General features: G+C 37.5%; 1 protein-coding gene across 1 annotated transcript in view; it reads right to left on the minus strand.

Moving 5' to 3' along the window:
• LOC118414211 (lateral signaling target protein 2 homolog) overlaps positions 1-16,003 on the minus strand; it is a gene marked incomplete in the record, with an annotated part of 109,845 nt that overhangs the window by 32,731 nt on the left and 61,111 nt on the right. The window contains 1 exon segment of the mRNA XM_035818093.1: positions 13,123-13,265. Within this exon segment, the coding sequence (XP_035673986.1) occupies positions 13,123-13,265 (143 nt within the window).

Genomic DNA, 16,003 nt, shown 5'->3' on the forward strand with positions numbered 1-16,003 from the left:
TAGATAGGAACAGATCCCTCACCTACCGGGGTATCTCTTGACAAGCTGGAGGAACTTAAAAATTCTAAAATTACGAATTCTGCCCCTCTAGTCAATAATTACCGCTCTTCCTACTGGTGCTTAAGATTGGCTTTTCCTACCAGCATCAGACATCTGGGAGTTTGAATGCATGTACATGAGTGTGCTTAGTAAACTCTTTCCAACTGATCAGAGCGAACACCACAGACTCAACTCCATTTTCTGCTCCACTGGTTTTTCAGCTGACTTCAGACAAATTTAGCATTTGAGGTCAAAGGTCTGGTACTTTCTCAAATGCTTATTATTTGGTTGTTTGCCCAACTGGGTCGGGGGCCATGGCATGAATGACTTGGGAGGCCAGTATTACAATTTTTAGTGCAAAATGTTCAACATCTTTTGTATTTGCAACTCTAGTGAGATATATATTCCAACATGTTGTCAATAGACATACAGTTAGTATTTGTATCTACCTGAGGGTTTCCTGGTGATTTCTTAAAAACATTTGAAAAATGGGCTATATTCTCATGAAGCAGTGGACATTAATGAATGTGGTCAGAAGGCGATATTTTTGTCCATGGTGCTGATTTCTTTGGTGTTATTTAGGAAATAGCTGAGGCAGGTTGTTTACAGTTCTTAGTAATATCTATGAGTATTAACCAGGTCAAAATACATGTAAGTTCATGTTAATGTTGTGGCTGACACAATAAGTCATAAAATTCCATAAGTCATAAGTCATTGGGCAATTTACACTTAGATTGTTTTCAAATGACATGGACCAAAAAGTGCTCATTTCATTGTGTGTTGGTTCATGGATGTGTCTGTACCAGTTAAACATCTTCATTTGTGGTCTTTTAAATCCCATATGATGGAACCTAACAAATTCCTGACAAACTGTATTTCTTCATTATTGTTACTTTTGTGCTTGACCTGTCTGTCATAGTGGCTTTTTCCCACACTTGCTCAATCAGAAACTTTTAAGAAATGCTTCATGCTCCAAAACCCAACAGATATCAAACATACCAACCACAAAGCCCCTCAGGTAGTTGACAAGTCTAATGCGAAACATCAATGGACCATACACATGCTTCATGGGGTAGAAAAACGATAATAAAAATATCTATTGAAAATCAGCTAGGCATGCCATGTGAGGATTAAGCTTGAATCTCTGTCCATCAGGATGGAGAAGGGAAACAATGTGATTTAGGCCATCAGTCAAAGGAAAAGGAGTGTCTTTCATCACAGGAATCAATTTCATAAAGCTAAAAATAAAACCATTTCTTTCAGCTCCTGATACGTTGTTATGTCGGTGTCTGTCTGATCCACCCTTTAAAGAAAATCACATTGTGAACTGTGCAGTTACGGCTATTGACCTACATTTGAGCAGTAAATATTCATCACAGTGTGGTTGCAGTTTGCACCAGGAGGAACAATAATGGCAGATATATGTATACTACAAGGCACTTATGACTCATATAGATGTATAGAAAATGCACAAGAAATGCAAATGACATAAAAACACATACAATAGATACAACACGACTGTACAAATCCTGTACGTGAGCAGCTTATAGCAAAACAGTTATTATCATAATACAAGCCTACTAATTAATGTAACTACAGCTAACACACATACATGTAGGTACACATTGGAAGATATGAAATACTTGGCTGTAAAAAAAAAATCAAGTCTGGAATTGGGTTGAGTTATGGTGCAGATGGCAACTGTGTTCTTCAAACTGCCTTAAAGTTTGTATACTTAGACTAGTGTGTGTGTAATGGGCTGGATAGAGCATAGCTTTAATTATTATCAAAAGGTACATGTACTGCATATGTAAGAGTTTTCTTTTTTCTTTCCTTTGACAATATCAGTCAGTTTTGAGCCCATGATATACTTAAATTGGACATTTTCACATGAATATTCTTCATGCCTATACACCGTTACTTTGCTCCAGAACTATTTTCTTGAAGAAACCAGAAAATAACTGGGGTATGCCTACTTAACATCATACAACATCTTAAAATATACATGTATTTAAAAAATCATTAGGCACACAGGAGCAAAACAGGTATACATGTACTAGTAATTTGTCCTGGATGAAATTGAGAGCAACATTGTCAGAATGCTTAAAAATATGAATCTAAAGGGTGGCTTATCCCCAGAAGCAGGTGTTAAATGATATTATCTAAAAGCCCATATTTTTATGTTAACAAAAATGATGGAAATGGTGACCTATTTGCTCTTATGGGATTTTGTTTTTGTTTGTTTATTTTCAAACGCCTGGGTGGCCTATTCAGTTTAGACAAACTGATTTTCAATAGGGCCCAGTATTTACATACAACGAAAAAAAAGCATATTACAAAGAAAATAAATAGACATACACATCAGAACATATAAGTACAAATGAAACATGAAAGACGGCAGACAAATCCATATCATAATCCATAAATCCGATCCAGGTCAACAGACAATTTGGTCAGGAGGTCAGAGGTCACTACTGAGAATGTGCATGGAGTTTCAGAGTTGATTTAAATACCTAGGGCTTATTCTTCATGAAAAATTAACATGGAATGAACATATTGACAAACTCTGCTCAAAGGTAACCCAGCGAATAGGCTTACTCAGACGTCTTAGACCCTGCATCACTGTAAATATAGCTAATACACCATGTATGTTGTGTAAAGCAATTGTACTCCCCCTTCTATCTGGATTACTGTGATAACATGTGGGATAGCTGCGGAGTGGGGAGACAACAACAACTCCAAGTGCTACAGAACCGGGCTGCCAGGGTAGTTCTGCAACTGAACCTACAGACTAGCAGTGTCCTCGACCTCCATGAGAAGCTCAGCTGGCTGGGAGAAGGCGGGATCATGTGTGCATTATGGTTTATAAGTGTATAAATGGGCTTGCACCAACATACCTCTCATCCACCTTTTCTCACAACCACAACTTTCACAATTACCAAACCAGACAGACATCACTCCTATACAAACCCCTTTTCAAGACAGGACAGAGGTGCTAAACACTTTAACTCACTACCAGCTGACATTAAACAAGTTCCAACCCTGTTATTTAAATGAAGCCACTATTTCAATTGACTCTAGGCCAATTTTGGTTAATACTGGATGTGCTTTGTTTAGCTTTCCACTGCTCCCCAAAAGCATCCACTTTGTCTTTGAAGCATTGAGGGTCAAATGATTTAACTTTTTTTGGGGGGGGGGGGTATTTGCAGAACAATATTATCTGCAGAACCAGAACACTCTCCTATTGAGATGAGATTTATCTTTGTCTTTGCAAAAATGTAACATAAAGTAATGGTACAAATGTACATCTTTGCCATGTTCATCACACTCTCTCTACAAGTTGTGAACTCCATTTGAACTCAAATAAAAAGTCTCCATTTCTCCTCCAGGCCATTGTCCTCGCAGACACTTAAATGCTCCAAGGACATCAACTTGAATTGATGCTGTCTGACAGAGAGACTAAGGTCAACAATTGTGTCTCCAAACTGTCTCATACAGCATAATCTATCACACTTCTGTATTTTTGATAAACATAGAGACATGCTTATAGGCATGCCTTAGTCTGTGATGTGCATTCAATTTGTACATGTAAGTCTGAATTATGATATTTTTACTGACACATGGCAAAGCAAGACAAGAAGACAGATCTAGGGAAGGATTTTCATTAACATGACTATATTGAAATTTCATAAAGAAATAAAAATGTTGCCCCAAATAAAGTTAAAGTTATTTATATATATATTGCCCCCATTAAAGTTGCTATCTCACAGTGTAACATACAGCTGCTGAAATAAATAAAAAAACATCCTTCCTTTTGGAACTTACAAATATAATGATACCGATATCCATTATAAATTGTGATGAAACAATTGATATACAGGTCTGATCAGAATTAAGTTTAACTTAACAGGCTGCTGTGTCACATTTATGCAGAATACATTATGAGGTTTCCTCTCTTGTACTTTTGGCAATCACTCATTGATCAACACTGCTATTGGCAAGAGTTATCAAGCTGCAACTCACCTTTTTTCATCACAGTGGTCTTCTTTCATAAAAAAGCTCTACAAAGTTGTTTCCAAAGTACAGCAACCTTAAATAATTTTAGCAATCTCTTTTGCCTGATAAGCCAAATGCTTATGACCTTAAGGTCAGTTGACAAAGACCTGCAAATGCAATCACAGCTATGCAGGAACCACAGCAAATCAGTTCACACATCTTAGCCAAGGGTTACACACCTTGGAAAAGAAAATTATCTTGATTTTAGAGCCACTGCATGTCAAACAGAAGTTAATACTGTGGTCTCCATAATAATTCCAGCTTAAGCAAACTTATTCAGTGAGCAATTCAGCATGTGCAGATAGGGTACACAATTGAAAATCATCATTAATTCCCAAGGACTTATACATACTTTACATTTTTAAAGCTATTATGGAGTTAAAGTTCTAGTGGAACACAGTCAAATAAAACATTCAAATAAATTTTGCTTCAAATTTCCCTCTAAAAAGAAATCTAATGACAAAAAAATTGATCTCCTTCATCCCCTCTAGATCTCTCCAAAATAGTCCAATTCCATTATTTTAAACAAACGTCTTATTATATTACAATTCTGATTGCAATCTACATGTACATGTTCATTGTACTATATGTCATCTAAAATTAATAGCTACTTTACATCTATTATTAGTTCTTACATGTACAAAATGCAATTGTCAATCCTGATAAGTCCAAGAAACAGCAACTAAATAGTAAACAAAAAGACTAGTTGTTATAAAATTCAATGCAGAATTCAGATATCTTGAGATAATACCAATACCATCCACTACAGTGGGGACTCTTCACTTGATAGTAACATAATTGCTTGGAATTATAAATCAGGGCCTCATGTCTGTGACAACTTTGTCAATGAAACATTTTCATGCCCCCTATCCCCCCCATTTCCCTTCCATTTAACTGTAAAGATGTTGACCTTTCCAAATACAGTACTGAGCAGAATACTGGCAATTGTGACTTAATGCATGCTGGAAGAGAGCACACAGCTCTGAACCAATGACATATTCCTTTTCAACTGAGTTATCAAATGAATACGATTGGCTCACGACCTTCACCGCAAAAATACAACAGACACCTTGAAGTGACCTTTACCAGGTTTCTTTCAGTATTGATGAACCAAAGCCAGCTACAGCCATTCCACTCACACCTCAGAGGAGGAAATGATGTATGTCCATACAGTGTAGCTAGGCTGCTTCAAAACAGGGGACAGCCCTAGTCTACTTTTCACCCCTCACATGAGTTAACAGCCTCTCTAATTTAGTAGGTTGCTGACTTTCTGAGCGTAGCTTTTGTCATCAAAAGCTGTAAACTTCTCTTCATATTTGCTGTCTCACAAAACATCCATGCACCTGCGTTAAGTCTGACTTAGGAAGGCTCTGACACAGGTGGCTCAGCACACTTCCCTAGCTAATTGTGCAGACATTGATCCCTTTAAAAGGAAAAGAAAATCTGCGCCGGGAGCTACACATGCCATAAGCTCCCCATTCGCACCCCAGGAAATCCCCTTGTGCTGCTTGCTATTCAATGGCAACAGCTATTAATTCGAAGTTTCTTGTCTCAGTGTGAACTTGAGTTATACTGTAAGCCAATGACTTAAGACTCACAGGAAAGCTAATTATTCCATCTACATGTACATCATTGAGTGAGGACAAGTTACTGCAACATTCAATGTTCCATTGCTATCATGGTATTTTACTGAAACAAGACTTATTCAATAGTCTAATTATAATACTGGAACAAGTAGCTCAAATGTAGCCTACATTGAATAAGAAAGTGTGGCATAGTCATTAGCAATATCTTGAACATGATGTCTCAGGGTCAAATTCTTGCTTTGCTGTCAGAGCTCTACATCTTATTGAGTACATGATGGGAGACTGTGCTGTCCATTGAATCAGTGAATGAGATGTTGTAAGGAATAGGCCCCATGTCTAAGGACAGACGCATCTTGAACAGACCCATCCTCCTCCGTTTTCAAAAAGGGTAGGCATACAAATCAATGTACACATACATTAATTTTGTACTTCCTAGTGTATATGCAAGTTTCTCACACACCTTATTACCTATTGCAAATGGAAGAACAGAAAACAACAGAATAGCTCTTATTCTTGTTATGTTTTGACTAAAACTTATTATAAATGTCTCAAGTTTCAAGTTTATGTGAAAGGGACTGGACATCATGTTGCCTAAACTCACGGCAAACATCTGGTTTGAAAGCTGCATGAATTTCCCAACTCTCCTGGGTATGTTATAATGTATGTTCCAATCTCAGGATAATGGGGCTCCCTTTCATCAGAAACTGGCGGCATTTACGTCTGATGCATAGCCAATTTGTGTTAGAGAGTACTCAGTGTGACAAACATACAGCCATCATCCCTCCGTACAGTAGGCTGACAACACTAACAGACACACCTATAGTACCATCAAGGGAAATCTCAGCTCAGATACAACAGTTACTAAAACAGTCTGGAGCACATCCGAGTATTTTTTCATATCAAGAGGAGCATGGCAGCACATCTACACCAGTCCTTCATCTGGATTGGAATTCTTCCGATAATGCTAGCTTTGAAGGCAGGTGGTTACAGTCCCTAGAAAGATGTGGTGTAGGGTCGGACCCTCTAGCAGCTCCTATTGGAATTACATAGGCATTTTTGTTGGAGACTTTAAAAGAGGATAGTTTGAGAGGGGATGGATTGAATTCATGATTTTTGTCATGTATAGGTGTCTCAAATGATAAAATTGCTGATAACTGAAAAAAGGCTTAGCTTTAAGATGCAATTGGCAAAGTCAATTTCCTTTTAATCTTAAACAAAGGTTATGCATGAAATGGATTCTTGAGGGCAAATTCTTGTACTGGCAGTTTCATATCAAATGTTAAGTATTGACCCTATACAATGCAGTATGCAGCTTCCGATAACAAGAGCAAAAACTGAGGGACAGGACTAGAATACACAATGAGACACTGATCTACTGCAGCCACACCCTTTGCGGACTGATTGCTTTGATCAACAGTGACGTAAACTCTCCGTAGGTCATGGACAGGGCACTAGATTGTACTGAGTACAGTAAAAAGGTGTCTCATCCTAGAAATATGCATAGTAATTGCTTTTTCAAATCACTATTTAAGAAGCCTGGATCAAATCATGTGTCAAACTTACATAATATCAATAAGAAAGGGAGTCAAAAGGGTAATGGAATATAACCAAATGGACTGAACTCTAGATGATACTAGTAGTCACATAATTTGGAAGATAATGAGGCCAAAAGGTTGAAAAGAAAACCATCCAAGAAACAAAACCCTAGATGAAACCTCCAAGTTACATAACCTGAGAAGGAAACAGGTTTGAAGGTCAAATTGCATATCATTAATCAAATAGATTCAAGTGTGCAAAGTGTTGCACTATTACTGATCTACTGACAAATTACACTACTGTCTACTGGCTTGCAGAGGAACTGATTTACTATGTACACTGACATAGCAAATAGGAATTTACTTATTCAAGAGAGCCTGGGCGATGGCAGAAAAACAGAGAAATGAATATATAGATGGGAAACGATACAGTAAAGGAGTCAAGGTACATCAAGAAACTATATGATAAGGATAAGATCATGAAATAAGCACGATATAACTTTTTGTATATGTACATCCTCATTAGCATAATGTTCTACCCAAGCCATTGTTAGATGTTGATTCTTCAACTCTCTTCAAAATAAAATACTTCTTTCATCATAACATAATAACCTCAAGGCATTGTGCAGTTTATCCCTGTGAAGCTATCTCCCTGACAAGAGGAGGATGAAAAATGGAAAGTCCATGTCTGAGAAATTGAAATGAACGACCTCAAACAGTATCCTGCACTCTATCAGCCTGGTAAGTGTAGTCCTAAATAAAATGTTGAGAAGAAAAAATTGGGCTTTCTACTTGGACTGAAGGATGCTTTCTCTGAAAGCTGTTATCAGATTTTAGCTTGTCACTACACATACTTCACATTTTATTAATTTTACAATCTATGTTACCAGATATATGGTTTTGATGGCCTGGCTTTACTTCTAGCAACCACAGATTGGCAGACAGTGGCACTCGTACAATGGTTCTTGGTGCAAGTAATCTTTCTGAACCTAAAGTGTACTATGATTGGAAAAGTGAGGATTTTTTTCAAAAGACAAACTAAAGGACTAGAAATGGGTATAAGGCACAATACATAATTTTTGTTTGAACCTTTATCTATTTATGAGACGCATGTTACAATACATACTACATCTGATCCACAAAATGAAAGTTGGGCTTCTTTCCTGTCAAGAAGCTACTTTTTAAAATATGACACCATTCTTGAATACAATTGCCATAAACAATATATCAGACTTAGAAACGAGTTTAGAACATTTATAAAACATATTGCTTAATCATTGTTGATTCAAACCTCACCTCACCTCACCTAGTCCCATCCTCATCAGGAGGGTCAGTGACTATGGTTGTCTCCAGCACAAGTTGATTCAAACAACACAGTTCAAATGCTGCTCCTTTTACAAATTGCACTGGAATGGCCTTCAATCAACTGAAAAATTTCTTCATCTTCTACAGATGGCATGCTGTTATCAAATTTAAGAGAGCAGCCACAGAAAGTAGGCCAGGGCCATCTCCATTTGAATCTGAACGACCTTATTGCCATCCAAATGATGCAAGGATAGCTGTGGATAGGGTGTAATCAGATCACTGACCCCATTTCCCCAACGAAGGCAGAGTTTTCTCCAGACAGTGACCCTGGATATTGCCACATTTGCCATCCTACAGAGCAGTGAATTTGATGCTGCACGCCATTTTGGAAGGGGTTTAACAGCATTGATCAACTTTCTACAGCTCATCACTGTCATGATTGCTTTACAGAAAATGATTAGAGAATAAGCTTATGGTTTCACCCATCTTACTGGTCAAGACTGGGAGGGCAAAGAAGTGAGGAGGCCTAGTAGCGTTGTTATACAGCTGGACTGATTCATTTACGTCCTTTATGAGGTTAGGACAAAAGAATCAAGACACTGGACAACCTCATCAGTTGTCTTTAAAAGGAATATTCTCACAGGATCTACTCACGTTCACTCGAGTTAAGTGAGGAAATTGGTATAAGGCATCACATTGGGACTTGATATGGATTTGAACCCAGGACCTTTACATACTACATTAACAACAAGGCTATTATGTGACAAAAATGTTGATAAAGTTGCTGAAGACCATTTCCAATTGTTACAGTGTGAACTGAACTGGTATGGTAAATAGACCTTTCACTTGGAGATTCAATGGCAGTGCTATAATGTCATGACCTTCTGATGACTTTTTCCAGTGTAGAATATAGCTGCAGGCCATCGCTGCTCCCATTTAAGCCAAAATTGATTGGTACTTGAATTTTGAATAACCTTCTTAAATTTGCAAACAAAAATTAGAACATGTACATGTCAGAGATCAATGGAATAGGTTACAAAAACTAGGGCACAACAGTCATCATTGAGACAACATTAGAGACTGAGCTGTCCACAACATTGTATTGCCTGGACATGTATAGAGATTAAAGCATAATTTTACTGCATCCACAAAACCTAACTTTTTGCCTTCTTGCCAGGGGAAATCAGAATGTGTTAACAAAGCATCAGCAAAGGCAAAATCATCAGCAAGATGATACTTTAAATAGATGTGTGTAGCAATAAGAGACAGTGCACGTAACACTTAGTTATATGAGCACGGATTATTTAAGAAGTTGAACCAAGGACATTTGCATGTATTCTTCATTGCAAGGCTATCATATCTGAATGGTTGTGCATAAAGACCATGATTGATGTGGAGGTCATGTAAAACTAGGACACTGGGGAACATTACGTCAAATAGAGAGGGAGAGCCATCCGTGACATCATTACACTGAGCACGGTACAACCCACACATCAAGGGCTTGCAAAATTTATGACATGACGTAAATTGAAGCCTATCCTAATAAGGAAGAGACAATTCCAATAAACGTACACAGGATTTGGAGCGGAAAAATATTCAGCACTTCTCACAGTTATACATGTACAAAATGTACACCCGCAGGAAAATGGAAATATAAACGAGAGGGGGCATCACATTACAGGGCCATTGTATACTACAGAAATTACTGTAGAAGGTTTCTGTAAAATTGGTGTCACACTGCTATGTTGGCTTCTTGGATCAAACTTCAAATGCATTGTGAAAGCTCTCTTCATACATTTTTACACTGTGATACAATAACCTTTTAGGTTAGCAGATTTGCAAGACCCTTTAACCCACTAACTTAGCTGTTGGCATGAGATTCGTATTGGTCATGGGGTTAGGCAGCAGGGAGAAGGTTAAGAAATCCAGGGCATCTCATAATGAACTGGTTGATGTGTGCTTCAGTAACTCATATCATAGCCAGTGAACTGGCACAAAGGCAAAGCATGTAATTACAGGGTTCCTTTTAATTTCCTCCAACGATGATGGATTACATGTCTCAAGATGAAAAAAACTTGTAAGGAAGAAATGAGTTTGGGATATCTGGCCATCTTTAATCTTTGCGGCATATTTATACGTCGTCATGGCTCCAGCACATGTAGGTCAAGAAAACATGAATATTGTGAAAATCTCACATAAGAAATGTTGCAACATGTATCAAGGATCTTCCTAGCAAATCTCCCTGGCTGCAATCAATCATAACAAAATTATGGCCACATCTCAACGGGCTTAGTTTTAAATGATAAAATCCTGGGTGCTGGTTAGATTTCTTAAACCTTCTTCTGCTGACTTCAAACAAAGTGCATGTCTTGGTTGATCATGAATCCATAGCTGCAGAAAAAAAGGACTACAATTATTCATAACAGGAATGCCAGACAATGTGCCCAGCTGCTCCCAAACTCTTTGGCTTATAATACAACATTACATGATTCTACAAGCTTAAGGGTAGGACTGTCAACAAGGCAGAGCGCTTTGCTTCATTCCTGAAATGATATCAGCTATTTATTATTTTTCTTGTTGGAGTGGAGTTAAGTATAAATTGAACTCAAAACAGTCACTGGGGTCCTGAATATGCATTATGTTAAAATATATATGGTGTCAATCTGTAGACTATATTCCTATAAATCAAGAGGCATGAAAACTTAGCACACTTCTTGAAAGTAAACACTTAATACAATCATGAATCAACACATCATGTATTTTGGACTGACTATTATCAATCACGACTCAATCCATCCTGGCAAATGAAAAAGAGAAACTGTGTACTTAGGAGTTCAGAAATGAAAATTGGAATGTAGCTTACAGAAACATTTAGTATGCAGATGTAGTTTCAGCTTGAATTACAAGTGTGACAGAGGAACTTATCTTCAGTTCTGACAGTTTTGCAAGGGTGTGATCATCTTAAAATTGATTCAGTCACAATGTACACAGGTTGCGATCATCAGACACACCTGCAGTAATCATTTGGAATAAGTTCTATCAACATGTTACCATGGTACTCAGCCTACCATTCCAGCTATGACTGGACAGAATCCACACGTCAGCAGGCACAACAATGATAAGCTATTTCCAAACACTTACAAACAAGTCAAAATTCTGCAATGATCTAACAGATTCTCTCAACTTTTAACAACTCCATAGCTACTTTGATTGCCATTCTTGCAGTTAGTTTTTATTTTCCTGCCAATAGACACACAGACCTTTTCCTGCAAAAGATGTTATAAGGAGCAATTTCTTCTGATCAATCAATATCACCCTACATCTCGATTCCCTGGAAATAGCTTGCCATAAATCACCCCAGCGGACCAGTGGATTGATTCTCTGCCCTTCATTTAGTGCAAATGAAAGCAGATACATTGATGGATGTGGATGACGTCACACCTTAGTGATGTTGTGCTGCTGATAATGCTGACCTCATGCAGGTGGTGACAACCCATTGCAACAAGGGAAACAGAGATAATTACATTTGTTTAGACAGACAAATGTGGAAATTACCTGTTCATTTAGGATAAGTACATAAGTGGCAAATCTGCCCACTAGTTGCTGACCTCACCAAATTCATCACACCTTCCCTGTCAGTCACTCTCTCTTGAGCCAAAAAGTAATGAAAAAATAATTTCAATCGATGCTTTCCAATCTATCAACATTACTGAAACTGACATACTGAAAAATACAAAGATGTGAAAATTTCTGGTACGGTAACTTACAAATTGCTGTACATGACTTCTATATGAAAATATGTGCCAGGTTCCATATGTGTTTTAAGTACTGTAAAAAGCAAATGTTATGAAGGAATCAATAGTAACATCAGCGTGAATCCAGTTGATCAGCTGAAGAAGCAACTTCTCAAAATCAATATTATTCTCATAATCTCAGAGAGAGACCCCATATGCACGACGTCATCACCAATCCTAACAACGACTATGTGCCAAAATATCTCCTACGGGGGCTGCAAGGATGATAAGGAGTACTGATAGCAAAATACATGACAGAGAGATGATCCTCTCATGGCGTTTCCCTGCCATCGTAATGATAGAATGGAGAGGTGCAATCATCCCAAAGTACTCATTTGCTACACCTTTGCAATTACCCTGAAACCCATCAGGAATATAGGTAAACTTTACATGTGTTGGCTGCAGTTTAAGATAGAACATTTCAGGATTTCTGTCATTTCTGGGTTTTGATACACGTGACTGCTTTTTATTTTGAATATGTCTTGAGCTACACGAAAGTACAGTAGTTTTGTGATGAGCAAAACATTCACGTTACATCAAAATACAAGTTTCTACCTACCTACCTACATTGTGTATTCATATTCTGTGTTTTCTGACACTTTGGATTTACTGACCAATGACATGGGAAAAACATTCAATCAGGAGGCTGTCACTGTCACAGGTTTTACTGGTAATCTTTTCCAATGGCAGTGTAGACATACATAACAGTTTTTGTACTGAAACTTTTTTTTCACCCTTTCCAAGGTAAATCGATGATCATTTAGCATAGCCTATCCTTAATATTTCTACTCTTTCTAGGTGACATACCTCTGCACTGTCTCAGAGAAGAGCACAATGACATCCTGCATCATGTCATATTCCTTAGCAGTCTTGACAGGAACCATGGCACTCACATAGCTGAACTCAAACTCTGCAAACAACCGGTCAAACAGATGCAGAGACTCCTTAATCTGCAATGATAAATAGATAAGTATGAGCACAACATCAATGGAACACTATGATTCATCTCTCATGGCCAGTCACCCTTGTGATGGTTTTGTAGAGAAATGACATTTAGCAATAGATGTCATCTGATTTCAGATAAAATTCTGATTCCTGAAATGTAGTAAATGAATTAGAGGTCAATGACAACAAAAGAGATGTGACCTGCACTGTTTCAATTTAATTTGAAAGGCACTTGAGCAATCATCCAGTCATTTGATATAAATTTCTATGAACTTTTGTCACACTAAAGTTTGAAAAACAAAATAGTTGAAGCAAAATAAATAAAAATGTTGATCTGAATCTCTGCAAAGAGTTTGATAAATAGTGAGCCTGATATCATCCAGATCATAAAAATCAGCACCACGGACAGTAGAAACAGAAAATATCAAAATCATGAAGCTTCTTGTAAGCTAGCTGAGGTAACAGTTTAATCTTGATGCAAACTATTGCATACAAATCAGCATCCAGTTTTCAATACATCATGCTTGTCAACCAACGTGACCATCACTTTGTTTTCTACCTCATTTTGCGGGCTCATTGTGGGTATTTGACCCGAGTGTTTGATCATATTGAGAGAAAACAACTTTCATCCTGTAGCTAGTTTTCAATTTTTATCTTTCTTGGTATCCTATGTCAAGGTGAAACAAAGGAACTTATTATTTTTGATAGGTGAAAAAAATTGCAAGAAATATTTTGTTACTGCATTTCCTATGTGTGGCCAAGTTCTAACATTATGAAATTAGCAGTCATACAATACTGTTCAAATCCTCAAGTTTAGATCCAGGACGAAATCTAAATACATGTAAGTCAATCTTCATGGTAGGCCCCTGGGTCAAAAAGCAAGTTTCTCACTTAACTGTGGAACCCAAAAGTTCATGATAGTATTGTAGCATTCCTAATCATGTTTATCAGCTTAGTCTGTAAATCATGAGCTGATAACAAATTTAGCTCAGAGAATTATATTCATAGCATGTGACCTGTGACAATTTGATACGTTAGCATGCAGATAGATCTTTTATCATTACAAAGTTGCTATATCTTGAATAAAACACCTTATAACCAGCAGCATATTCTGTTTTACTCTGTGACCGGAGGGTAACCTCCATCGACAGAGTATTGTGATCAGTGAAAGTGTCGAGTGTCTGCTTCTGTATCTCCATGTTCCGTTTACCACATTCGTGTGTAGTTTGGCATGTGGTCTGCACTCAGTTGCGTGATGATGCACTTTTTTTGTATTTGTTGTTATAATTGATGTAATAATTTAAATATCACCCCTACGTCTCTCAGTTTATTGGTTCAGGTCTGTTATTTTGGCGTGTTAGGTGTTGCGGTAATTGGATCTTGCCAAGCAGATGTTGCATAATGCAGATATGGGGTTATGTGAGAACAACTGTTGCAGTAGAGGAATCCCTAAATAGATGTTAGACTAGCACATTGCATTGGTATGTGCCAAAGTTATAATAAACAAGTACATACTTTGTCGTGGTAAGCTATCAGTAATATTAGGGCTTCGTTTTCTTTCTTGTCCGTCATTATTTGTCTGTCTGGGACTCTCCATATCATTAGCATAATATATATTTTGCAACTGATGCAGCGCAAAACCATAAATATGTCACAGAGTATGTTACCAAGTATTTACTTTTGACCCCAAATGTACAGACAAATCTGCCAGGCAATTACATGTGTAACTAGATATCAGGGTTAAAAGTCCCATAACAAAACAATGAGGTTAAAAATAATTACAAAAGAACTAAGTCTAGAAAGTGTGTATGGCGTGTAATACCCTGATAATATGACAGGTGTAATTTCAAGAAAAAATCTGAGCTGATATTAACTGGAAAGATGGAATGAGAGGTGACCTATGGCAGACTCCATGCACCAATTTTGACCAGCTACATTGTATGAATTCAGGTCATGGGAACAGAGGAATAGACTTTAAAGTTTAACTTTCACCTTATCCCACGCATCCCTGCCTATGCAGTTTTGAAACAATACATGTATTGATAAACTGTTGTATGATGAAAAACAAAGATAAGTAAGTTTGCACTTGCACATTTGTACAGAAGTAGACAAAAAAAAGTAGGACAACAATGTTTAAAAGAAACTAATTAATCTTAGAGGCTTTCTGAAAATTTGAATTTATCATACATGCACAGCAAAGGACGCACTACTGGACACACAACATTCTTATACCTATCATTCAAAATTGACACACATAGACCAACCCATTTATTGCCAGAAAAAGATTTGTGTAAAAACCATGACAGAATGGCTGATATCATTCCTGATTTACCATTTACTGGACCAATCATCCAGGAGGGGTTATATTATGAGGTAAAAGTCAGCTAGCTTACAAGAAGTTATGTAAAATATGAACCATATACAATATTCACAAATAACTAAAACAACCTTTGGATGCACAACTTTGTTAGTAAAGAGCATGTTTGTTACATTTACAAGCTGGGAAACAAAACATCATGCTGTACATAGCAAACATGCTCAATCAGAAACCCTCATCCCAGCGGTCACGTAGATAAGGACTTTGAGGAAGAGTAAGCACTGTCTGCCAGGAAAGAGCTGCTGATGTGTGGGCATTTAATGGGCTAGGTATTGATTCTTTCACTTTGCTAATCAAGATGGAAGAGTTGATAACGCACTTGTGAGAACACAGAAAGGTCTGCTGAGGACCCAGTGCAGGCTGGAT

This window comes from Branchiostoma floridae, chromosome 4 (genome assembly GCF_000003815.2).
Source record: "Branchiostoma floridae strain S238N-H82 chromosome 4, Bfl_VNyyK, whole genome shotgun sequence".
Taxonomy (NCBI): Eukaryota; Metazoa; Chordata; class Leptocardii; order Amphioxiformes; family Branchiostomatidae; genus Branchiostoma; species Branchiostoma floridae.